The 25,923-nt window shown below is 29.6% G+C and overlaps 1 protein-coding gene across 1 annotated transcript in view; it reads right to left on the reverse strand.

Moving 5' to 3' along the window:
• The window catches only part of LOC117170934, a 507,802-nt gene that overhangs the window by 474,853 nt on the left and 7,026 nt on the right, over positions 1 to 25,923 (reverse strand). The window contains exon 2 of the mRNA XM_033357981.1: positions 805 to 1,014. Within this exon, the coding sequence (XP_033213872.1) occupies positions 805 to 849 (45 nt within the window). The 5' untranslated portion in view covers positions 850 to 1,014. The remainder of the gene's footprint in view (positions 1 to 804; positions 1,015 to 25,923) is intronic.

Here is a 25,923-nt window from a genome sequence, read left to right on the forward strand (position 1 = left end):
ACTGTTCAAAAAACAGTTATATTTTCCAACAAAAGATGACTTTTAATCCAATAGTTTCATGTTAAAGAAAATAATTAAATCTGCAACACAAAATAGATCAATTTTAAACCAAATAGTTAAATTTTCAAACTACTAAACGAATTTGCAACCATATAGTCAACTTTGCAAACCTTCTGTTTTCATTTTTTCATAATCTACAAACAAGATCACTTAAAAATACCAACAACTTAAAAATACTAATTTTCAAAAAAACAGTGGGATTTTCAACAAAAAATCAATGTTTCACAAAACAGATAAATTTTTAACCAAATAATCACATTTTCAACCAAGAAAATTCAATTCTGAATTCGAAAAGTAGAAATTGGAAAAACAGGAATTCATTCAAAAGAAGGGAAAATGAGGGGAATAGAAAAAAGAGTTTGAAGTCTAAAGTCGGGGCTGATACTTCCAATCTACAAAACCTCACTTTCGTGTCATGCGAGTTAAAGCCGGAAAAGCTGAACGGAGCTCACACAATGCTTATTAAATTGGTCCATCCTCATATTATACAAAAAAAATTCTTTGCTTAAAAGGTTGAAATTGCTCCTCTGAAAATTTTATTTCTTGTCCTGTATAATCAGGTAGATGAGACTCAGCACCGTTTATCTTTTGGGATAATTAATAACTTATTGATGATTAATTATTCCTAAATAAATAACAACTTAATTGATTATTAATAATTAGATCATTATTATAGATAATTAATGTATTATCGATTAATTCTTTTCAGATTGAAGGAAATAAATTCTTAAAAATAAAACTCACCTTGTAAATTCCATCGACGAGTCTAGTGAGTTCCTCGGTCTCCATCTTCCCTTAAGTAGCTAAAGACACGTGCCGCCGATTTCACGAGATGCTCATATTTTTCCTTCCTTCTGAGACCCGGTTTCACGTACTCGATCCACTTTCCCGGACTCAACCGCGAGTCGTGGCCTATCCTCTACCTATCCTTTTCTTTCAAAGAATTCCACAACACTGAAAAAGAAAAATAGCTCGTGTTAGTTTTCATATTATTATACAATTTATCAGCACTATTAGGGTTTATGCAATGACATATATCGATTCTATCAATCAAATATACAATAAAATATTAGAAAAATGATTAGTGATCAGAAGACAAAGGTACAGATTGGTATTCTTCTGAAAAAAAAATATTTTAATATATTAAAATATATTTATATAAATAAATCTAAAATCAAATCAAACTTTTCTTTTTGGCCATATTTCAAATCAATTTAATTTACTGTAAAAATTCAAATCATAAAGAATTATGATTAATTTTTAAATCTAAATTAAAAACTAACGGTTAAATTATATCACTAAAAAAAGTTTATTTTAATCAAACAAACATTTGTTTGAACCAGTAGGCAAGCGATTCCTGAAAATGTAGTTCAGCGTATATGTACATATTACATAGGGTTACAAGTAGATTGTGTACGATAAAACTGAATTATTCGGATTGCTTGGATTACCTCCGATTACAAGGGGGTTACTGCGGATTAGAAGTAGAATACCCAGAATGGGAAGTCGATTACTTAAGATCACAAGTGGACTACCAAGAATTACACGCGGATTAGTTGAATTACTACGGAATGAAAGCGGAATACCTAGGGTTACAAGTTGATTTTTAGAATTACAATTAGATTACTTAAAATTGCTAGTACATCACCTAGGGTTAAAAGTGTATTAACTAGGACTGCAAGTGGATTACTTTTAATCTCAAGGGTATTACTGCAGATCGCAAGCTAATTACGTAAGATTTCACTGGATTACTAAGATTACCCTCAATTAATTGTATCACACATAGATTAATTGGATTAAAACAAAATACAAGTGGATTATTTAAGATTGTAAGATGATTATATAAGATTATGAACTCAAAAAGTAATATTAATATTAATCATGTAGATAAGTATGATAAACGAGCGAAGCGCTGCTTAACTTTAGTAATCGAATGGGTAGCCCTAAACAGTTCAATATTTTCAAGTAATGCAATTTAATATTATAAAAATTAAAAATGCATACAAAGAATGTTTAAGAGCAATATTTAAATACTACTTTTTTTAATTTCTATGAATCTTAGGTTTCAATAAGATACAATTTAGTATAAAAGCCATTTACTGCATTAAAAAATATCAAATGCGAGTGTCGAACAACAGCTAATGTCTTTTACTTTTATTTAGTTTATTGCACTAACGTCACGTGATTCAACAAAATTTAACCAATCTATAAAGTCAATATTTATAAAATAAGTAAGTATCCATAAATCAGAATTATATTTATTTGCAATATTTTCTATTTAGAAATAAAATACCTTCCTTTTTCTAAAATTAAAAAAGGAAAGTTTCCAATTCTAGAAATTTTTTATTTCTAAAATGACATTTTTGTACTTTAAACCGTTTCTAATTTAGAACGATGAATTTTCAAAATCTGCCGAATTCAAACTTGGAACAGGGATGTTTTTGTTATTGTAAATTCCCTTTCGATAAATCAAAATTAAAATTATTTTCAATAATTTTCCGTTCTATGACAAAAATTACCTGTTCCAAGATCACAATGCCATTCTTTGCGAAATTTCCTTTTCCGAAGTCCAACTTATTATTCATTACTAGCATTTTTATTAATATTTAATTTATTCATTCGCCGTGCAAACCCAGAATCTTAATTCTTTTAGAAAATCTCCTATATTAACTGATAATTAAAATTATTATCAAAATTGTCTGTTCCAAAAAAGAACTACATCTGTTTACCAACTTTTCTGTTATAATTAAAAAATACAGTAACTCGTTTTCTTTCAAATTTGGACAAGGGAAGTTTCAGATTGTTCCAGATTTTGTCTTGGAACAGAATTTTTTTAAACTTTCTTCTTCTAAATTAGAATAATTTTTTTTCAAAAATTCCCTTTTACGTGTGCAAAATTATAAATCTGTCATGAAATTCCTTATGTTAAACTCAAAATTATAACTTTTTACAAAACTGTCCTGTCCCAAAGTAAAAATTATATATTTTTTATTGAAGCTCTCTATTTTAAACTAAAAGACTATATTTCGTTACTAAAATTCCACGTCGAATCAGTGATCAATAACTGGATATTCAGTCATTAGTGAATCATTTTTCAAGATAGGAATAAGTAAAAATAAAAAAAGATGACTAAATATTTAAGTAATCGTCAAAGAAATTATAGCAACTTTTTCTGCACTGAGAAATTAGTTTATTATCACGAATTAATGTTTAAAAAATGAGTCCACTGATTAGCACTGAAGTTCTGCTAATTCAAATTCAGAGCGTGTAGACTAAGGCACCCTGAAAACCCCAATATTTTTTGCTTGAATCGCGCACAAACTAAACTTGTTCTGCCTGTTAAAAATATAAATGCGTTCTTTTGTTCTATTAACAAAATATTTAACTGTGGCCCTGTTACGTTAAACATTCCCATAATGATTAAAACTATTAACTAAAGTTAATTTTCGTTAAAATAAAAATGGTTAGGCACGAAAATCAGTCAATGATACCAGAAGCTGAGGAATTAAATAATTTGACCCAATAAGATGAAAAGGGATACCCATAATCGCGAATAACTACACTTTATAGGGGTTAAATTTAAAAATATCATATTTTCCACTTTTTTATATCGCTCAAAGCCATTTACTCACTGAAATATCCGAAGAATGGCGTGTAAATAGGTCTAAAAGCACAGTTTCATATATTAACCCAAATAAAAGGTAGTTTTTCAACTTACGGACAGAATTTTTGTTCGAATGTGTCAAGTTCTTTCGGTCAACGTATAGTATCATCAATTGTATTTACTGTAAAAGACTTATTATTAATTATTAGTTATATTTATTTTGGGACAGTTAAAGGACCACGTTTTAAAATTTGTTTAAATCAAACAAAAATACGCATTTATTTTTTTTTACCAAATCGAACAAGTTCAAGGGGTTCGTAATAAAAGCAAAAAAAATTTGGCTTTTTTTAAGACACCCTAGTATAGACCTATCCTGCCCTTACTTGCATCTATAAAGAAAATCAATTCTTCAATATATCCAATGCAATAAAAAATTAAATTACTCAATCGTGAAAATACACCATCTTGATATTCCCAAATAGGATGTGGAGCAGATGAATGTAGATTTGTAAAAAATGAAAGTTCAAACATAATTTGGCATTGATAAAGCCGGCTATCTCAACCACCACCCGTTTAACAATTCCAACGATATAAATCCCAATTCTGAGTTACTTCCAAGCCTTGGAGTCGACTTAGAGGTAATTTAGAGTCTCACACCTTACGTTAGCCATGCGCGCGCAACAAAAGGTCATGTTTTCCAGAGTAGGTACTTTCATTCCACAAGGACACCCGGTGTGCGCTTAGTTCTTGGAGACTTAGACTCTACAGGGAGAGCAAACTAGGGAAAAAGGCGCATAACTTTCAGCCATGTTTGTATGCCTTTAGTAGACTACCATCGACATACCAAACCTCCGCCACTGCTAACTTCGATCGCCGACGAGATTCAATCGATTCTATCGCTAATTCGACCTGCTCCCATGAACTAACTGAACCGCTTTGAGACCAGTTTGGAATCGAGAAATCGTGAAAGCCCATAAGAAGCTGGTGATGCTGAATTTCCTTCTTTGTTACTCGCGAGTACAACTCTAATTATAAGGAAAGTAAACCAAGGACAGAAATGGATCTTCCTTTTTTTTGCTTTGACCTTCAACTACACCTTCACTTAGAAAAATATTTGCTTCACTTGAAAGAAAAAGTTTCTGCAAGGAACGAGTTTTTTGTGGGATTATTTATTTTACTTTGTTAAATCCAATTAAACTTTATTTGAGGCCGTTCATTTTAATTTAATTACCTGAAAAGAGAAGGTTTAATCTTTAATTTGAGCCGTAATAGAAGCTTGTAGAACTTCATTTGTACCCAATATTGTTTTTTTAAAATAGCAAAAAAGACATTTTTTCTCAAAAACCTCTCGTGACAGAGAAAATTTGATGCCCAATTCGGATTCAGCGATCCCAAAAACATATGGTGGTCTAGTTCAGTGGCCATGTCACTTTTATTTTTGGTGTGCCTGTTATCAACAAAAAAGTTGAGTTTCTAAACTAAAAGACTAATTTCTTAAAAAACGGGTGACTTTTAAACCCGAAAAGATAAATTTTCAACCCAGAAATATGACATTTCAAACAAATAGTTGAATTATCAATAAAGAAACAAATTAAATTTAGAAAAAAAGGATGATATTTTTAGAATACAGTTCAGGTTTCACCCAGAAATTTTATACCAAAAAATATATTTTTTTAATCTAAAAATGGGAACTTTTAAAAAAATAATTAAGTTTCCAACAAAACAGTTGATATTACCGACCTAAAAATATGAATTTTCGACCATATAGTTTAATTTCTGACAAAAAATTAATTATCAAACAGACAGTTGCATTTTCAACCAAATAGTTAAATTTTTAAGTCAGAAGACAAATATTTAGAAGACAGTTTAATTTTTAACACAAAAGGACAAATTTTCTTTCAGAAAAAAATAAAGGCTTAACAAAATAGTTGAATTTTCAATCAAATAATTTAATTTTTAAGAAAATTGTTATATTTTTAATAAAATAATCAAATTTGTAACAAAATTGTTTCATTTTCATCTCCAATTATGAATCTTAAAAAAACATGAAGTTTGAACACAAAAGTTCAGCTTTCAACCAAGTGGTTGAATTTACAATTCAAAAATTATTTTTCAACCAAAAATATAATAAGTGATATTTCAACAAAAAAATATTTTAAATTTTGATAAAAAACAACCAAATTCAACTAAAAAGATGAATTTTCAACGAAAAATATATGATATTTCAACGTACAAATATTTTTATTTTAAATCAAAAACAGTTTAATTCAAATAATCACCACAATAATCGAATTTTTAATAATATAATAAAATTTTCAATAAAATAGATAAATTTTCAACTGAAATAATGAATCTTCAACTAATAAAATGAATTTTTAGCAAAGTAGTTTAACTTTCAAAAATAGAGGTAAAATCGACGGAAACAGCGGTTTTTCGTGCATATTTTTGCCAAAAAAAAAAAATAAATCTTTATTCCCGATGGATTTATCCAGCATATCCTTATGTTTTGGGGGTCACTGATTCTAAATCCGAGGTTCAAATAACCCAGTTGGCTAATATTTTATCGAAAAACGCAAAAATAGATGCAAAGTCGACGGAAACAGCGATTTTTCGTGTATATTTTTGAGAAAAAAAAAAAATTTCATGACCGGTGAACTTGACCAGCATATCTATATGTTTTTTGGGTAGCTGAATCCGAATCCAGGGTCCAAATAATCGAGTTGGCTTATATTTTTTAGAAAAATGCAAAAATAGAGGTAAAATCGAACAAAACAAATGACTGTGAACAAAACAAATGACAGATCCCGCTCGCACTTTACGTCAAAACAAATGACTGTGAAACAAAGAAATGAAAGATCGCGCTCGAACTTCACGTTACTAAAAAGGACAGTGGTGACAATCTCTTTAAGCGTGCTTCTTAATGTGACTTCAGCACAGTTTGAAAAACTATTATCAGTTCCTTTTTTTTTGTTTTTAAATCACTAGTTTACTATGCTATACTTATACTATTACTATAAACTACCAAAACAAAACAGATCATGTCTTTTAAGCGCTGTTTCAATTCCAATTTATCCACTTTCACTATAGCGCATAATTGTGTGGGTGATCCAGATGCATTTTGCTACATATGTAATAAATTTGAGGTTTTATAAAATCGAAAAGTAATCAGCGACGGCATAAAAACAATTCATAAAAGCTATTTTGGTATAGAAGTTCAAAATAAAGTGAAAATTGGGTTCCTCACAAAATTTGCAGTGCTTGTTATAAGGCATTCAATCGATTGCAAGGCAGAGAAGGAAATAAGAAAACCCTTAAGATTCAAGAACCTACGATATGGAGGAAACCTCTTCGGAAAGATGAATGCTACTTTTGTATGACAAACCTGACAAGAATCAATAGAAAAAAGAAAAATGCTATCGAATATCCTGATGTATTTAGCGTCACTAAATCTGTTGAAAATAACGACGTTACAAAAAACTCAAAAAATTTGTCACTTGACAGACAGACGACTGAAGCAGAAGAAAATAAAAGTACTGATGAAGATTTTGATGTTGATAGTGATAAAAGTGATATTTCAGATTATGGTAATGACAAGGATGATGATAAAAGCAGCGATGTTAATACAGAAGTGTACATACCAGACAATGAAAGAAGAAAGTTTCTAAGCTATTTACGTCTGAAGAATTGAATGATTTGTCGCGAGATCTCGGTCTCCCTAAAGATGCTTCAGAGTATCTTGCTTTCGTTTTGAAAAAGAAGAACTTATTAGCTAAAGGAGTTAAATCAAGTTTCTACAGAAATAGGAAAAAAGAGTTTAAACAGTTTTTTACTTCTGAAGAAAATGATCATGGAAAATTAGTCTATTGTAAAAACATTAACGGATTAATAGAAAAAATAAAACCTGGACTATATAGAACGGAAAATTGGCGGCTATTCATTGACTCTTCTAAGCCCAGTCTAAAAGCAGTGTTGTTGCATAATACTAATTTTAACGCTCCAATTCCAATCGCACATTCTACGGAACTGAAAGAGAATTACAGTAACTTAAAATTTGTCCTGGAAAAAATTATTTACTCAACTTATGAGTGGAAACTTTGCGGGGATCTCAAAATTCTTGGAATCGTTTCAAGACAGCAATCAGGGTATAAAAAAACACCTTGTTACTTGTGCTTATGGGACAGTCGAGATCGCATTCGTCATTACAAAAAAAAGGTGGCCAAACAGAACATCGTTTGAGTAAGGACAAAAAAATATAATTGAAGATCCTTTAGTTGACCCAAAAGAAGTTTTGATTCCACCCCTTCATATAAATCTGGGTCTCATGAAACAGTTTGTTAAAGCGCTTTACAAGAATGGCGATTGCTATGCGTGTTTGGAAGATCAATTTCCACAACTTTCCGAAGCAAAATTAAAAGAGGGGATCTTCGATGGACCACAGATAAGAAAAATATAGCAGGATCCAGAATTCATTACAAAAATTTCTGGCACTGAAAAAGATGCCTGGCTTAGTTTTAAAAATGTTGTAAAAAACTTTTTAGGTAATAAGAAAGGTCCAGACTATCAAAATGTGATTTCAGAAATGGTAACAAACTTTGGTAAACTAGATTGCCCTATGAATTTGAAGCTACATTTTCTTCATTCGAGATGCGATATCAGGGATGTTGGGATATCAACATGATGGCTAACTACTGTTGGAGTTTAAAACGCGATCAAGTCAATCAAGGTACTAAACGAAAGCGATACCCACTACGTAGGACTTTTGAGGACAAAAGGGTTCGATACAAGCGATATAAAGAGAAATAAAAAATAAAAGAACCCTATAAGCGTGAGAGGCAAGGGGACTCACGGTAATAAAGCACTCCAAAGGGAACAGGATTTAGTACGTCCACGTCATTGTTCCTGGGTAACGCTAACAGTAAATAAAACTTATTTACAAAAAAGCCTACTATTGCGATGCAAGGAGACTAACGCAAATTAAAAACCCCGAAACGTGAAACGCAAAGGGAATCTACAGTGACCGACAATCCCAGTCGAAGAAGGTAAAGGTTTAAAGGTTTTCGTCGATCTTATGTCTAATTTTGCGTTTTTCGATAAAATATGAGCCAACTGGGTTATTTGAACCCCGGATTCAGAATCAGTGACCCTAAAAACATATGGATATGCTGAATAAGCCCACCGGAGATGAAGATATTTTTTTTGCAAAAATATACAAGAAAAATCGCTGTATTCGCCGATTTTACGTCTATTTGTGCGATTTTCGAACAAGTATGAGCCAAATTGGTTATTTGGGCCTCAGATTCGAATTCAGCGACCCAAAAGACATTTAAATATGTTGGTTAAGTCCACCGGGCGAGAAAATCTTTTTTTTTTGCAAAAATATACGTAAGAATCGCTGTTTTTGTCGATTTTACGTCTATTTTTAATTTTTCAGAAAAATATGAGCCAACTTGGTTATTTGGACAACGGATTCGAATTCATCGACCCCAAAAACATATAGATATGCTAGTGTAGTCTGTCGGACAGACAACTTTTTTTTGTGTGCCGGTGTAATTTAAAGTCTTCTATCAAATCGTAAATTTTTTGCCAAAAATATATGCATTCTGAAGGAAAAATAGAATAGTAAAATTTTTAATAGAAAATCATTATTATTTTTGATCCAAAAAGAGTTAAATTTTATTAATGGGTTCTATTAATTCAGTTTGCATCTAAGCAAAAGAAAAATGAAAAAAAGATAAGTTTCTCAAAAACATGGAAAAAAGAGAAAATCTTTAAAAAGGGATAAAGAGAAAAATAGAAGGAATAGTTTGAACTCTGTATTTAGATGCTTTACTTATGGGTCATTCCACGGTAGATATACCCTATACATTTTTTTTCGTAATATTTTTTTCCTCGTTCTTTGTTGAAAATTATTTAATACTTATTTTTTTATTTCAATATGATATGCAAAATTTCCGGGACATAATTTTTTGAAAGTTATCGTGTTAAAAAAATCACAGTCTTAACTTTTTTGTAACTGAAATATTATCTATAGATATTATCTAATACGCGGTTGATCCAGAGCTTCGAAATGAGATCTACTGAAAAATTAATCTATTGAATTCGCATGATTAAATTAGGCATTTTTATAAACAAATAGAGATTTCTAAAAAAACGACCTAATTTTTTCACTTCTTTGTGGATTTCTATTGCTCACACATTCCAAAATGTACTGTAAAAATTTCAAAGTGAAGAATTGAATATTTGTTGAATAATCAATTTTTAACTGAAGCGGGGTCTGCGGTTGTCACTCAGACGAGTTACTCAGGCGTGAACAAACAAAAGTGGAGAGGGCTATAATGAGTTAGTTGCCACCCACCGTCAGCCCCAAAATCGGCGCTATAGAGCTATAGAGGAGTTTCACTGTATATGCTGGAATTTGTTAGGAATATTAATCCACAAAAAAAGTGAAAAAATTAGGGTCCTTATTTAGCAATCTCTGTTTGCTTATAAAAAAAACCCTAATTTATTTATGAAAATTCAATGAAGAAATTTTTCAGTATACTTCATTTCTAAGTTCGGGATCAACCGAATGTTAGATCAAATGTTTGAAATTTGTTAATAAATACTTTTTCAGTTATGAAAAAGTTAAGACGATTACTTTTTTTAACATGATAATTTTCAAAAATGTATTTCTCGGAAATTTTGCATATCATGTTGAAATAAAAAAATACTTATTAAATATTTTTCAACAAAGAACAAAACAAAAAATGTAGGGGGTAAATTTCTCGTGGAATGACCCTCATATAAAAAAAAACATTAACTGTCATAGTCGGCCACCAATTAAAAAAACATCACAAATTCCGTTTTGCATCAAGCTAATTAATTATTGACTAATATACTTAATAATAGAACAATTAAACTATTTTTTATTTGCATCCATTAATAAAAAGGGATAGATTTAAAGTTATCGAAACTCTCTAATCGCAAAGTTACCTGCGTGGTTTGAAAATCTGCACTGAGACAAATGAATAATTTATTAGAATCTTATTCAAATAAAGCCCTGCCCCAGGTATCTAGAATATTCAGTCGGGATTTCACGCAATTTTTCAGCTCTGTTCCTCGCGTCGCGACGCGACGTCTTGCAGCTCATTTCTCTAGTCCTCCCTCACCTTATCTCTCTTAAGCCATGAAATGTTTCTCCGACTGAAAATAAGGAGTCGAACCAGTATGTAAAATGGTTACGGCTAGGCCAGGAAGTAGGAAGGCCTTGCCCTAAGTTTGTTACACCTTAACGGTTAAGTCTTCTGTACCAATACACCATTTTTGCATTACCCTCGCTTATCGCACAGGACACACGCGATAAGCTACCAACCGACCTCTAAAACAAATATAAAAAAAATAAAATGATTATACAACACACAAGGAAATTGAAGCGAACCACCAAAGTATTAGTATTAATTGATGTTACTGTTTTTTGTCTACATGGAGGAAAATCAATATTTTTTTAATATTAATGATTAATTGTATACATTGTGAAAAAAATGTCTTTAGCTTTCCTGGGATCCACACCAGTGTTGGGTAAGTTACTTTTTATGAATAAATAGTTAAAGTTATGTTACTTTTTTATGAGTAAATAGTTAAAGTTATGTTACCTAACGAAAAAGTAACTAGTTACATTTACGTTACTTGTAAATGTAACTAGTTACAGTTACTAGATAAAGTAACTTCAACTTACCTAGAAAGTTACTTTTTTCTCTTCCTTAATTTTTTAATTTAAAAATAAAAATAATTAATACATGATTAATAAAATTATTTATTATTATATTATTACAATACAAATATAAATAAATTATCAAAACATTATTCAAAAAACAGGGATTGGTTGAGTAAACGAAAGCTAAACAGATATTTCGTCAAGTGAAGAAGTTACTTTTGAAACCCGAGTGTTTAATCTCTTCCTTTTTTATTAGAAAAAAAATGTAAACTGACCATACAAAAAAGATATACAAAAATACAAAGTAACTGTAAAGTAACTAAAATTAAGTTACAATTTACTGCAAAATCGTAACTAAGTTACGTTACAAGTTACTTTGAAGAAAGTAACTAAGGTAGCTTAAGGTTACAAATAACGTGACTATTTAGTAACTTAGTTACTTGTAACAAGTTACTAACCAACACTGATCCGTACCCACTTCTATCCAGTAATTAAAATTACGTAATTACAATGCTATTTGTGGGCACTAAGTAGTATTACCTCGAGTATTACGGTATTTACGGTGTTATTAGCCATGAACGAGCTCTAAAAGGGATTAGTCTTACGGAAATTTCCGTAACGGTAGACGTTTTGTTATTTGTGCTCACATTATGATCACTTTACTTCCTGAAAGGCATCAAATAAATGCGCTTCCTCATAGAGGAAAGTTTATTTTCCACTTGCAAAAAAAGCTGACACCTCTTTCATCAAATAAAGAGCATCCATTACTTATGTAAAGCTTCTTTAGGAAGAGGGGGACGTGAAATCTTACGAATTCTTCCTTGGCGGGAGGAAGGCCCAAATAATTTCTTACGCAAGTTTTCTCTTTCTAATTATTTTTTTAAATTATACAAACTGAAACCTGTTTTGCCTGTTGAAATTAATTTTTTTATAATATTAATTACATTTTCTTATTATTTCTTTTTCATAATTTTATTTGGCAATATTTCAGATTACGTACGTCAAAAAATTTTAAATTCTTTAAAATCCTATTCGTTTGAAAATTATTTAATCTCGTAAAATTTCTTAAGTTATGTGAACATTTGTTGAAATCCTTTGAATTCCATGGATATCATAAAATTCCCTCGATTTCATGCCAAATCTTTCCTCTTAAAATTCTTTACAATGTTCGAAAATCCTTCAAAACTCCATCAAAGCCTTTGAAATCCTACAAAATCCTCTAAAATCCATGGATATAGTTTGAATATTTTGAAATCTCTTTAAATCCGTGAACATTCCATGAAATCATCGAAGTCTCTTTAAGTGCCTTAAAATCCGGTAAAATTTCTCAAAAGCCTTTTATATCTTAGAAAAACTTTTGAAATTTCGCAAAATCATATGAAAATACTTTAAATCCCTTAAAAACCTTTGCAATCTGCGTAAATCGTTCTTAATTCCTTAAATCCCTCAGAATACCTAAAATTTGGTTCAAACCCTTCGGTATCTCTTAAAATATAATAATATCTCTTAAAATCCAAATAAAGTATATTTAGTTTCTTATTATGATTATCTAGTTGTCAAATTAGAATACGATTCAAAATAAAAAATTTAAATAAGTATTAAAATAGCTTCCTCGACTTTATTATCATTTTTAATCAACTTTAATATCATTGTAATTTAAAATTCAATCGTCATTCAGTAATTTGTAACTTTTATTTTAATATAAAATTTTATTTTCACAGTAATTAAAAGCAAGAAAATACCTAAATTATGCAGTTAACTTAGAATTTTATATCGCGATGAAATGTTGCTAAAAGCCATTCTGGAATTCTGAGTCTTCCTCGTGTCTTCCGTTTTCGACACTGGTCACTTTTTGACTTTTTGAAGGGCTTTTTTGAAGATTCATCAATTTTTCATGTGTATAATTTAGAATAATGTAATTCTTAATGTTTTCAGTTTGAAAGATATATAAATGATGATTCTGAAATTGTTTTGACATGGAAGAACAAAAGTCAAGAGTTTTCAATCCTACGTCTTTCAAATTGAAAAATTTCGAATGTTAAGCATCAAATTTACAGAATTTGGCATTGGAAAACTTAAAACTTGCATAATTTTAAATTGTAAATTTAAATAAGTAAAAAAATTTTGATTTTAAATATTAAACAGTCGATGTTCTACAATTATGAATAATCGGAATTCAAATATCTTGAATTTAAGAATAATAGACTTGCAAGTAATTCAATTTTTTAGTTTTATATTTGAAAGGTATGTAATTCGAAACACTTTTTTTAATATAGCAATTTTGAGGATTCATAATGTAAATTTTGCTAAATTGTTAATTTTGAATGTTTATGGTTTAAAATACAGGGTGTCTAAAAAGTCCCGGAACGGTTGCATATTTCCGCAGGTAAAATATTTTCCAAAAAAGTGAAGGTCATTCCTGAAGCAAATTTCAACGAGAAATTCAATAGTGACATTTATTTTGACCTTGATCTTGACCTTGACCTTCATGGCTTCTTGAAGGTCGACTTTGTTTTTTTTTAAATGGAAACCCCCTTTTTTACATCTGCAATTGATAGAGCGGAAAATTCTACGTTCAGGTACGTACCCAAGTCATAGGTCAATTGTAACGTTCAAGGTCAGTTAGACGTTATTTAAAATTAAAAATATTTTCCAAGAGATCAGTGTAATTCCTGAAGAAAATTTCCAATAGAAATTCATTGGTGAGCTCTGTATTGATCTTGGTTACAGCATTTTGAATATTGTAAAATCATAAGGAAATTTTTTATTAATAGTTCCAGGTGTTCTGGTGAGAGTTCTGTTCCTACCCGAAGAGTTATACAGTCCTATATCGTTTTTCGATACCTAAGTCAATACGTGAGGCGATATCATAAGTCCTATACCGTTTTTCCATAAGAATATTACGAATCGAAAGTACATTTACGTATTACGAGTACATACTTACTATCTTTCGCTAAAAGATTATTATGGCGCAAGCTAAGCTTTCGGAACGAGAGAGGATATCTGTATTAATGATGCGTGTTTGGGGAGATCGAGTTCGGTCTTATGATCAAGTTCGTTTGCTTTTTAATCGCATTTTTCGTAATGAAAAAGGGTTAAATCCTGTCTCAAAGTCAACAATTGAAAGTACTGTAAGGACGATCCTGATTGTCGGGTTGAATTTTGTGAAATTATGATGGACAGAATTGATAGAGATCCTCTTTTCTTGTACAATACAGTATTTTCAGATAAATCTACTTTCACTTTAAAAGGTGAAGATAACAGGCAAAATTATAGATATTGGCCCGACACAGATCCTGATTGGATGTTGGAGAGTCACACACAATCTCCACAAAAGATTAATGTTTGGGCCGGTATCTTGAACATTGATAGGCCCTTTCGTCATCGATGGTAATCTCAATGCCCTTGCATATGAAGAGCTTCTCAGAAACCAAATTGTATCAAGAATAAGGGAGATTACAGGCGATAATTTTCAAAATATTTGGTTCCAGCAGGATGGAGCAGCGGCTCATTACGGTAGGGAGGTTCGAGCATGTTTGGATACTCAGTTCCCTCAAAGTTGGATTGGAAGAAGGGGTGAAATCGAGTGACCTGCTAGATCTCCTGATCTGACGCCTCTCGACTATTTTCTTTGGGGTGATTTAAAGAGCAAAGTATGCTCAACGCAACCGCAAAGCTTAGACGAATTGCAGAATCGGATTCTGCAACAGACTACTTTGATTGATAGGGAGATGATTCGTAATGCTGTAACTTAATGTTACAATCGCATAGCTTTTTGTCAAGAAGCTCAAGGTTTTCAGTTCGAACATCTTCACTGAAGCGTGAGAAGCAAAGGAACTCACGCTAATCAAGCACCTCGAAACGTGAGAGGCAAAGGGACTCACGTTAATCGAGCACCCCGAAACGTGAGAGGCAAGGGGACTTACGCTAATCAAGCACCCCAAAGGGAACAGAATTTACTACGTCCACGTCATTGTTCCTGGGTAATGCTAAACGTAAATGTAAACTGCTTGGAAAGAATCCTGAAAAACCTTGAAGATCATCACCAACATCAATACAGAGTTCACCAATGAATTTCTCGTTGAAATTTACTTCAGGAATTGCACTGACCTCTTGGAAAATTTTGTTAATTTCAAATAACCTTTAACTGACCTTGAACGTTAAAATTGACCTATGACTTGGGTACGTACCTGAACGTAGAATTTTCCGCTCTATCGATTGCAGATGTAAAAAAGGGGGTTTCCATTTAAAAAAAACAAGGTTGACCTTCAAAAAGCCATAAAGGTCAAGTGCAAGGTCAAAATGAAGGTGACCATTGAATTTCTTGTTGAAATTTACTTCAGGAATGACCTTCACTTTTTTGAAAAATATCTTACCTGGGGAAATATCCAACCGTGCCGGGACTTTTTAGACACCCTGTATAATTCAATTTTGAAGATTTACCATTCACAATTTTATAACTTTAAATATGTGTAAAAAAATTCTTTAACTTTTATGATTGTTATGATCAAACGTCAAAGTTTAAATTCTAAATCTTTCAAAACTTTCATCATTTTTAATTGTCAATTTTCAAAATTGAAAATTTTCCCATTTTAAAGATTTGTGATTTAATGTTATACAGTTTGGAAGAGTTAACATTGATTATGCTTGAATTTAATAAATTAAAATTGCAAATAATTCCATTTTTATATTGGAAAGGTACATAATTTTGAACGTTTTTTGTGTAGTTTAATTTTTAAGATTTACAATTGACAATTCTACAATTTTACGATATATGCAGTTTAAAATTTTTTACTTTTTAATGTTTTGGGTAGACTCAATAATCTGAAATGTTTATAGCTTAAAATTATATAATTACAGACTATTTTTATGTACAGTTCATTTTTGAAGATTAACAATGGAAAGTTCATCAATTTGGAATATTTGTAATGAACGGCTCTTCAGTATTAAAAGTGTTTTATAGAAAATGATGGAATTTCTAAAGTTTTTTTAATAGTTCAATTTTGAAGAATTTAATCAGTGACTGGAAATGTAACAAATTAAGTTATCCCAAATTTAGACTTCAAGTTTCTACTTCAATATATCAATATAGATAGACATACCATTGTTTAAATAAAATTCAATTTAGTTCAAAGGCCATTCACTACATTAAATCTTAGAAATCTGAAGTTCAAACAATAATGATGGCTTCTACTTTAAATTAGTATACTAAAAAAATGCATTGCATGATTTAAGTAAATGTTAAAAACTCCTTAATAAATCAAAAGTTAAATATTTCAGAATTAAATGATTCAAGATTTCAATATACCATGATTATTTCAATTCTCACGATTCTATTTAATTTTCCAACAAGTTTTCAAACAAAGAAGCACGTAATAAACTTTTTCCGCGCAGTTCTTCTCAATATTGATCAAGCATACGATAAAATCATTAAAGAACCGTTTCATATCAATCAATCGTGAATCATTCGCGGTCATATCGGTTTATCCTTAATCTAGCAGTACCATTCTATCAATTCCGAAAATCTCTTCACACAAAGGCTATTGGATTCGCAGTCTGCAAAATTAAATTAATCCTCTCATCAAGGCAAATACTTGCAACATTTAATTGAAAATGCAGTATGTAAACGATAATTTGCAAAAGCGGTAATATAATCCATTTAGAATTGAAAATTGATTTTTTTTAGCTTATCAAAAACATTCTAAATTTTAGACAGACTTTTTGAAGGAGGCACTATTTCGTTTATATTTTCAAAATAAAGTTTCTAACATGCAACACCTTATAATGTTTTAAAAGGTAGTTTATACATGAGATTTAAGTTGTAAATTTATAAGCATGACAAAGTAAGGTCTTTGGAAGCTGACTATTGTTTACTGACTAGTAAAAGTATAACTTCCCAACGATTATTATTCATATCGTGTGTCTCATAATTTTAAAAAAATGATTGTATGTGGTTTGCGTAGGGCGCAACTACTTCAAATGGCATTTAAATCAACTCGATGAACAGGCAGGAATGTCGTCCTGCTGCTCAGTAATAACGGTAAGAACGATCCTTGTACCCTGCGTGTACCCCACCCTGCATGTATGTAAGAACCTGTGGTCGCTGCACAATTTTGTGGTACTGTTATTCATTTAACTGAATACCATCCGGAGTTAAATAATACTGAATTCTGCTTAAAATTAAAATCAATATTAGTAAATTAATTGAAAAAGTTTAGGAATTTAGGATCCCATCTCAATAGCTTTTTTAACATCGATTCATAAAAAATTAATGTAAGGCCCAATCCATTTATCTAATCTATTTAATAAAACTCCAATCCAATTATTAAAAGTACATGAACCAATTTTTGACTAATATCACGAAAATAATGTTGTCAGGAAATCTGTGCATATGATTGATGGAAGATATCATACTCTTCCGTTTTTTCTAAGTCTGTAAACTTTATTTTTTTAAGTGAGTTAAATGACTTTTTTCAACTACAATTTTTAAAGAAAATTCAAACTCCATATTTCCTCCATAATATAAAAATTCAAATTCAAACAAATGCTATTATTCTCTTATTTTGATTTAGCTATGAACGCATCGGTTATATATTTTTTGTTCAAATACAGCCCTATCCGATTGCTATGGGTTTCTATCTGCGAAATTTAAACAACAATATTTGTATAATATTTTATACAATTTAAGTCTATTTATGTTTACAAAAGCGCAAAAATTAAAAATGGCCATAGAATTGGTTTGCGTATAAATAATAATTGTTATATTTATAATAGTTTATTTCTGTGAAATAAGAAAATTAATAAAGAAAAACAATTTTTTAATTGAATTGCTTCCATTTTTTATTTTCATTCTCATCTAATTAGTATACGTATTCTGCACTAAAATTTCTTTTGGTTTGGGGCTTTTTTTGCTTAAGAAATAAAAAAATGGATAAAATAATGTTAGGAAAATAATTACAAAAATTCATAATATTAAAATATTAAAATTATTATTGTAAAATGTATGAGACGTACATGTTTTCAAATTAACACAGGGACATTTTTACAAACTTTACAGATGATTTACATTTTTGAGGGTACAATAAGTGGTATGCAAATTTTAATTTAAAACCGTGGAACTTATGCAATTTATGAGATATGAAGCTTTTTCTGATTTCAGTTATTTCTGTTTTCTACACTTATTCAAAATTCATTCCAAAATTTACAAAAAAATGGAAACTTCCTTTTCAGTTTAAAAAAAGGACAACATTTGTCTTTAAAAAAGCCTACCTTCTTTTTCCTAATTTTTTTAGGAATAATAGGTACTCATATAGCCTACTTACCATACATGTTTGGAAGAGTGCAAAAAGGGATAAACTGAAATTATAAAAACTTTCATACCCAAAAAAATGGTAAAACATACAAGGTTTGGAAAAAACATCAATTTGGTCCCCAAAAAAAGAAATCAATACTAAACAGAAAATGTGTAATAAATCGACCATATCAGTACATATTATTCCTAAAAATTTCAGGAAAAAAGGTGAGGTCTTTGAGGAAAAATATTTTATCTTTTTTTTTAAATATACCAAGCAACGCTGCCAGTTATTAATATTTTTTTATTATTATTTTGAAGTGACGCGGTTTTTAAAGTCTTCTTATATTTCACGTACAAAAACATATTTCATAGGCAAGTTGATCCTGAAACAGTAAACAGGTTTTAAAAAGTTATATATAGAAAAAGATTTGCACTCAGAAGAATATTTGTCTTGAATTAAACGTTTCTTTCAAATAACTTTTTTATTTTGACCAAAGATACCTTCAAAATAAAGAAATCGTTTCAGTTGGAAGTCAAGTTTCCACCAAAACGAGAAATCATTTTTTTTTTAAACCAACGAAATTTCTTTGAATCAAAAGCTATGAATCAAAGAAACATTTCTGTGAATGAGAGCTAATGAATATTTTTCTTTGATTTAAATATATTTTTTTTGAATCAAAGAACATTATGTCTGAGTGATGTTTATTATATATTAAAATGAATATCTGCAAATAATTTATCTATATTTTTAAAAACTTCTAAATTATATTACAATCTTTTTACTTAGTTTTAGTTTATGATTATTCAAACGCTATCGAATAAATTAATCAAAAAAGAAAATTTTTAATAAAAATCATTGAATTTAAAAGAAGCTTAAACATTTTTTAACAATTTTATGTTATGCTCGCGCTTTCTATCGCAAGACGGTATATATTTCAAATATTTACCATTTTCGAATTATTTTAGGATATTTTAACATTTTCCACGGAAAATCGGCGATTACAAAAATCATTAGATTCCAAAGAAGACATCATTATAAACAAATTTTACGTTCTTATTTTTTACCAAACATTTTTTATTTTAGTGGAAAATCATTAGACTTAGAAAATTTTTTTTGAAATTCCGAACAATTTTCATTTGAAGCTAAGATATCAACTTTGATCAATCATAACCAACATTAATTGTCATTATTTCTCTTATCTATTATTTTAAATAATATATTTTATAAATTACAAGAATTTTGTAGCAATATAAATTTTATATTATTATTTTAATTAGAAATTAAAGTAATTATAAAAGATCCACTTTCATTTCTGCATAATTCATTTCATAATTTCTTCCTTAAAAATGTATTAATTGCATAAGAATTCAATTTCTATTTATTAATAACAAAGTCTGTAATATAATCCTAGATCTCATATGCATAATGCAGTCTTCTTTTTTTTCTCATTGGGTTCGATGTAGCATCAGTGACTAATTAATGAAGCAAGACTTTTATAGTATGTTGATCTTCAAGTTGTTTCATCAAACTTATCTCATTAGACAGGCGAAGAGCGCATCGATTCCTGAGTGCCTCTCAAAATTTACCTTTCATTTATATTTTATAATTTCTGAAGACTGTCAAAAGCCTCACTTAAATAAAACTTAGTAAATTGCTTCCTAAATTACTTAAGTGCTTGTATAAATGTATAGCTAGGGATATTTAATAGTATCAGAAAAATTTAATGAAGAAAATATTGTTTTTGATCAATCATTTTTCTACTACGTTTACATATTTTCTTCATGGGTGGAAATATTCTTTAATTTAAAAAAAAATAATTTATGATGATTTAATTGGATGCAACAAATAATTCAGTTCTTTCAGTAAGTTATACGTTTTCCATCAATCAATTCGATTGATTTCATGATTTAAACTTGCAAGGTCTTAATTTGGAATACCTTCCCGTTAAACATGTTTAACATCTTAAAGTCAAAATGTCAAATTTTATACTTTTACATTTAAATCCTAAAATTCTTAATTCTAGAAAGAGAAAACCATTATATCATGATATCAAATTAGGTAATTTGCAATGCAAACTTAAAATGTACTGATTTAAATTCAAAATTGGATTAGAACATTGTTTGATCCTGCATTTCAATAATGAAAAGTCTAGACTATAGATTGATTAGTAGAATATAGCCAAAATATTCAAATAATTGATTAAAAAGTGTTTTCAGTTTGCTTCTCTATTATAGATTCGTGATGTTAGGAATTAAACAATTTTCTACTTTGAATAATTCTAATTTAAAAATTTTGAGTTTCAAAATTTCCAAACATTTAAACTTCAATCCATAAATCTAATCCAGAGCGTACTCAAATCCTGGAAAAAAACTCCTTACAGTGACAGGTTTTCTTAAGGTATCTCTAGATTTTTCAAAGTATAATTTTACTTAATAAGAAGGATTAATGGTTAAATTGTAAGTAAAAGTTTTTAGGAATTTAATTAATGTTTTCAATTAAAGAATCTTTGACAAGTGATTAGAACGAACTCTGAAATATATTAATTATCACCATCATATAATGAAATTAATTAATAACAATTGAAACATACTTGATCATTTTTATTTATGCCTTAGAAGTTCAAGATTCTATCTGACAATTAAAATAAACTTTTATTTTATCTTTATACTTAAAATAAAGAGTACATCTAACCTATTAATAAATGGAATAGAAGATATTTTGCATCCAGTACTGTCAAATTACTTTAACACATGATAAAACCTTTTGTTTTATTTTTTATTAAAATTTTAAAAAATTTGAGCACGCTCGAAGAAATTTCCCGACTTTAGAAAGTATTTCCTGATATTCCCAGGGTTTTCGAAATATATAAAAACATGCGGAAAATTCCCGGTTATCTATATTTTCCAGATGAGTGTTCTTTTAAAATTCTGCTTCTCACATCTTTGCTATAAGAACATGCAATTTGTATTCAATTCACAAAACTAAAACGGCTTTTATTTTCGTGACTAACCATGCACAACTTTTTCCACTGCTCGAAACATTGATTTCGCTCTACAAATTATTTGGCAAGGAAATTCACTGTACAAAATCATGGGCTTCATTTAAAAAATATCAGTAGGCTCCCGCACGGTAAATGAACCAAAAGGTATAAAATATAAGATAAAGCAAACGGGTAAAGTAATAAAAAGAGAGAAAGGCGAGCTTGACATAAAACCCGGCACATTCGCCCACTTGGTATAGGGGTAATTCTCCATATAGGAGACACTTTTGAAATAAAAAACATGTTAGCCAAAATTTTGTGTCGAATTTATATTTTCTAATTTAATTTAGATTCAGTATTGCACAAAAAAGAGTATCGTGCTAAGGCTTCTTATTTAATACCATAAAATCAAGCAATTCAATCAAATGTTCAACAATAAGAAAGAAAGATCATTAAAACGTAAAAGTATTGTAATACATTTACTAATTTTGTTATCTACGCATCAAACTAAAATTATTAATCTTCAAACCTTACTTTTTATTACCTTCTTTACAAAAACTTTTTTCGATGGTAATTATTTACTATATTTTTATCTGAGGAAGGTCTTAATAATGTTTTAAATGAGGAATAAAAAATCCTTTAACAAGTTCTTTTTCTTCAGATGTCTTTTTTTAACTTTTTAACTTAATTTTTAACTTAACATTAAACGTATACTTAAAAATAGTTTGTTATATATTTCCTATGGACTGTAAACTATGCCTCGGGCATATGTGAACACGATTCATTTTAAAAGTAGACATAATTATTTTCGAATCTATATACGCGCATGAGCCTAAGTTGTATGTTTTGAGTCAACACATTTTTTAATCAAATTTGAAAACCGTACATTTGATTACAAGTGTACTATTTCATATTTGTCTTTTTTATTGATTTTTTGTTCTTTTGATTTTCTCCATGTATTGGAAATGTATGTATTAAATTTTTATACGTGTAAAATTATCAACTTTTACGTTATGCTTATTTCATCCCAACGTTTTAAAGTATTTTTATGGAAAATAATACTTTGATATCACTTGTTTTATATTTCTCTATAAGAATTTGACATACAGTATGCCGATTAAAAAATATAGGAAGTAAATGTTGAAAAATTACTTATTATAGAAAAATGTTAAACAAGTAGGAAAAAATGATTAAGTTTCTCAAAATTAAGTTTAAATATGTTTATCAAATATTTACCAATTCAAAATTTACACTTTGAATTAGTAAAAATTCTTATTGATTTGATTCAATGACTCATTTCTCACTCACTCTAACTTAGAGAGTCCGTCCATTCCTCTGATGTACTTTTCTTCCTCGAGGGAAATCAAGGGAGGGGGGTTAGAAGAGATGTAGTAGGGGAATTGAGGGACAATAACGGAAGATGATAAGGAGAGAAAATGAGTGGTGATAAAGTAGGTAAAGCGAGGGATGTGAGGGAAAGGAAATTATGGGAAATGAGGAGAGAGAAAGTAAGAATAAATGAGCAAAGGGAAAGTAGGGTGAATGAGTGGATGGAAAATTAGGGGAAAAGAGTAGGTGCTAAGAGGAGAAATGAGAGGTGTGGAATTAGGGGAAGTGATAGTAAATTAGGAGAGGGTAAATAGGGAAAATGAGGAGAGGATAAATAGAGGAAGGATATGAGAAATTAGATAGGATTAATGAAAAAAATGAGGAATTCATGTGTTAGTTGGGAAGGGGAGAGCGGGGACAGTATAGGGGAAATAATTAGGGGAAGAGATGGGTTACAAAGGGTGAAACGAAGAGAGGGTAAGGAGGGGAAGAGAGGGGAAGAGAGGGAAAGGTAGGAGAGTGCTTTGACTAATTTTTATATTATGGATCATGTTATGAGACAGTAAAAGGAAGAGTCGTACCAATTTTGTTCACAATACAATCAATAGTTTTGTTGACTTATCCCGTGGACACGAAAGTGCCCTATCTGTGGAAAATTACCCATATAAATTAAAAGCATGTGCTCCTACAGACTGAAAAAATAACTTACAAAGATACGTGAAAAAAATAGAGAAACATCAGAGGAGGGAAACAGGAAACGGGAAATTCAAACGACAACGCGAAAGCAAAAGATAGCGAGGATGTCGGAAGGGGAAAGGGTGGAGGATGCGAAGTTCAGGTTTGACAAAAAATGAAATTACCCGATTCTTTGCAGGTCTCTGGTTTATCGCGTTTATTTCAATTTCAAAGGGAAGAGAACACACTCACTTGTGCCATTGTTCGGCAATGTATAGAGCAGAGTGTACACTGTGCATTGCGTAAACGTAAACATGCCTCTGTCTCGGTACACATACTATAAAAGCGTAAATGCCTAAATGGCAAGAAACATTCGACATTCGACTCTCACCAGGACTGATTTTTATACTTTCCCGATTGTCGCGAACCTGCAATCTCCCGGTCGGCAATAATTCACCTTCGCGGAAATGAGATTTCTCAAGTCTTGACTTACTTCGGCTTGAGACACTAAAGGCTGTGAAAATCATTACCACTCTCTTGATTTGCATGCATATTGTCATAGTCATAAAAAAAAGAACATAATTTATTAGAATGGGAAAGAAAATGGTCTTATGTAAATTTAAAATTAGAGGAAATGCAATTGCAATAATTGTGCGTGCATAAAATTTGCGAGTGCAACTTTAGAAATACAAACAAATTTAGTTCTAGCTAGAATCAATTTAAAATAATTTATAAATTCCCTTGCTTATTTTCTTTGTCTTGGCGTCGTTTATTTCTATATTTTTTTATTCTTTGAACACAAAATATTTATAAAAATTTACTAACGTTTCGGTTTTTATTCATCTCACAATAAAAATTAGATAACAATAAATAATTATCAACATGTCACAAACTGTGAAAAAATCAAGATGCTCATTAAGAGAAGTGAAAGAAAACTAAATTCGGTGAAGAACTTTTGAGAATTTTTTTCGAATGGTTTTAAACATTTTGCAAAACATTCTTTCTAATCCAGAAGTCAGATATCAGTCAAAGGAGACCAAAAAAACTTTTGTATTTTTGTCAAAAAATACAAAAATAATTAAAATTTGTTTTTAATAACTGATTATTTTTTATCTTTTTATTTTTTCCACGAAAACATAATCACTTTATACTCACTCTTAACTATTTTTTACTACAAAAAAACTTTTCTATTTTTCTAAAAAATAAGAAAACTATAAGACTTTCTTTTTAATTAAAGTTCTTAACGAAGTAATATAGGAATACATATATTATATTGAAAAAATAAAGTAAAGGTTTCATTAATATTAAATATCAGTAAATTTAAATTATTTTTATAAACTCAACTCATTTTTGCTTATTTATAATATTTAAAGGTTGAATAATTTGAAGTCATAAAATAATGAAAATTAAAAAATGGTAAAATCAACATTAAAATAATATTTTTAAAATTTTCGTTTCATTAATAAATTTAAAATTTGTATAAAATCCTTTTATACATAAATTTAATTTTTGGAAACATTTGTTGTTTAAAATGGACAAAAAAATTAAAAATTAAAAAACGAGCGAAAGAAAAGTAGAAGTTTTTGGCTATTGCTTTCGGTTTCATTCCTCTTATATTACTTTTTTAATGGAAATATTTACCTAATTATTGTTTTAAACAGGAAAATCACAATTGTAATGCCTTCAAATTTATGAATACTTTGAGCTAACTAAAGCTATTAAAATCATTACCATTTTCTTAGTTTGAATGCACTTTTTCATGATGTCATAAAATTTAAATAAAGAAAAAAAATTATCAGAGTGGCACAGTGAATGGTCTAATGTACATTTTAAATAAGTGCAAGCTCAGCTGCAACAGTTCTGAGTACAATTTGCGAATGTAAATGGAGAAGTTTAAACGATCCTATCAAGTTCTCATTGGATTCATATTCGCAGAATATCAAACTACATATAAATATTTTTTATATAGTCTTAATTTAATCTTACTTTTTCATGTAGTCTGAATTGTCAAAATTATATACCTTTAATAAAGTTCCCTATCCCAAACTCAAAATTACACTTCATTACTAAAATTCCCTGCCCTATAGTAAAAATTGTACCACTTTTAATTTGCGTCTTAGTAGATTCGAGAGTACTCCCGCTCACTAAGAGACAAATATGTCCGATCATTTCCCAGTTTCTCCCGGTGAACAAAATTCTTGGACATTTCCCGATTTTCTAAATTTCCCGGTAATTTAGGCACTCTCATAATAATGATAATTATTATTATTGTTTTTATTATTATTAT

Source organism: Belonocnema kinseyi, chromosome 4 (genome assembly GCF_010883055.1).
Source record: "Belonocnema kinseyi isolate 2016_QV_RU_SX_M_011 chromosome 4, B_treatae_v1, whole genome shotgun sequence".
NCBI classification, from domain to species: Eukaryota; Metazoa; Arthropoda; class Insecta; order Hymenoptera; family Cynipidae; genus Belonocnema; species Belonocnema kinseyi.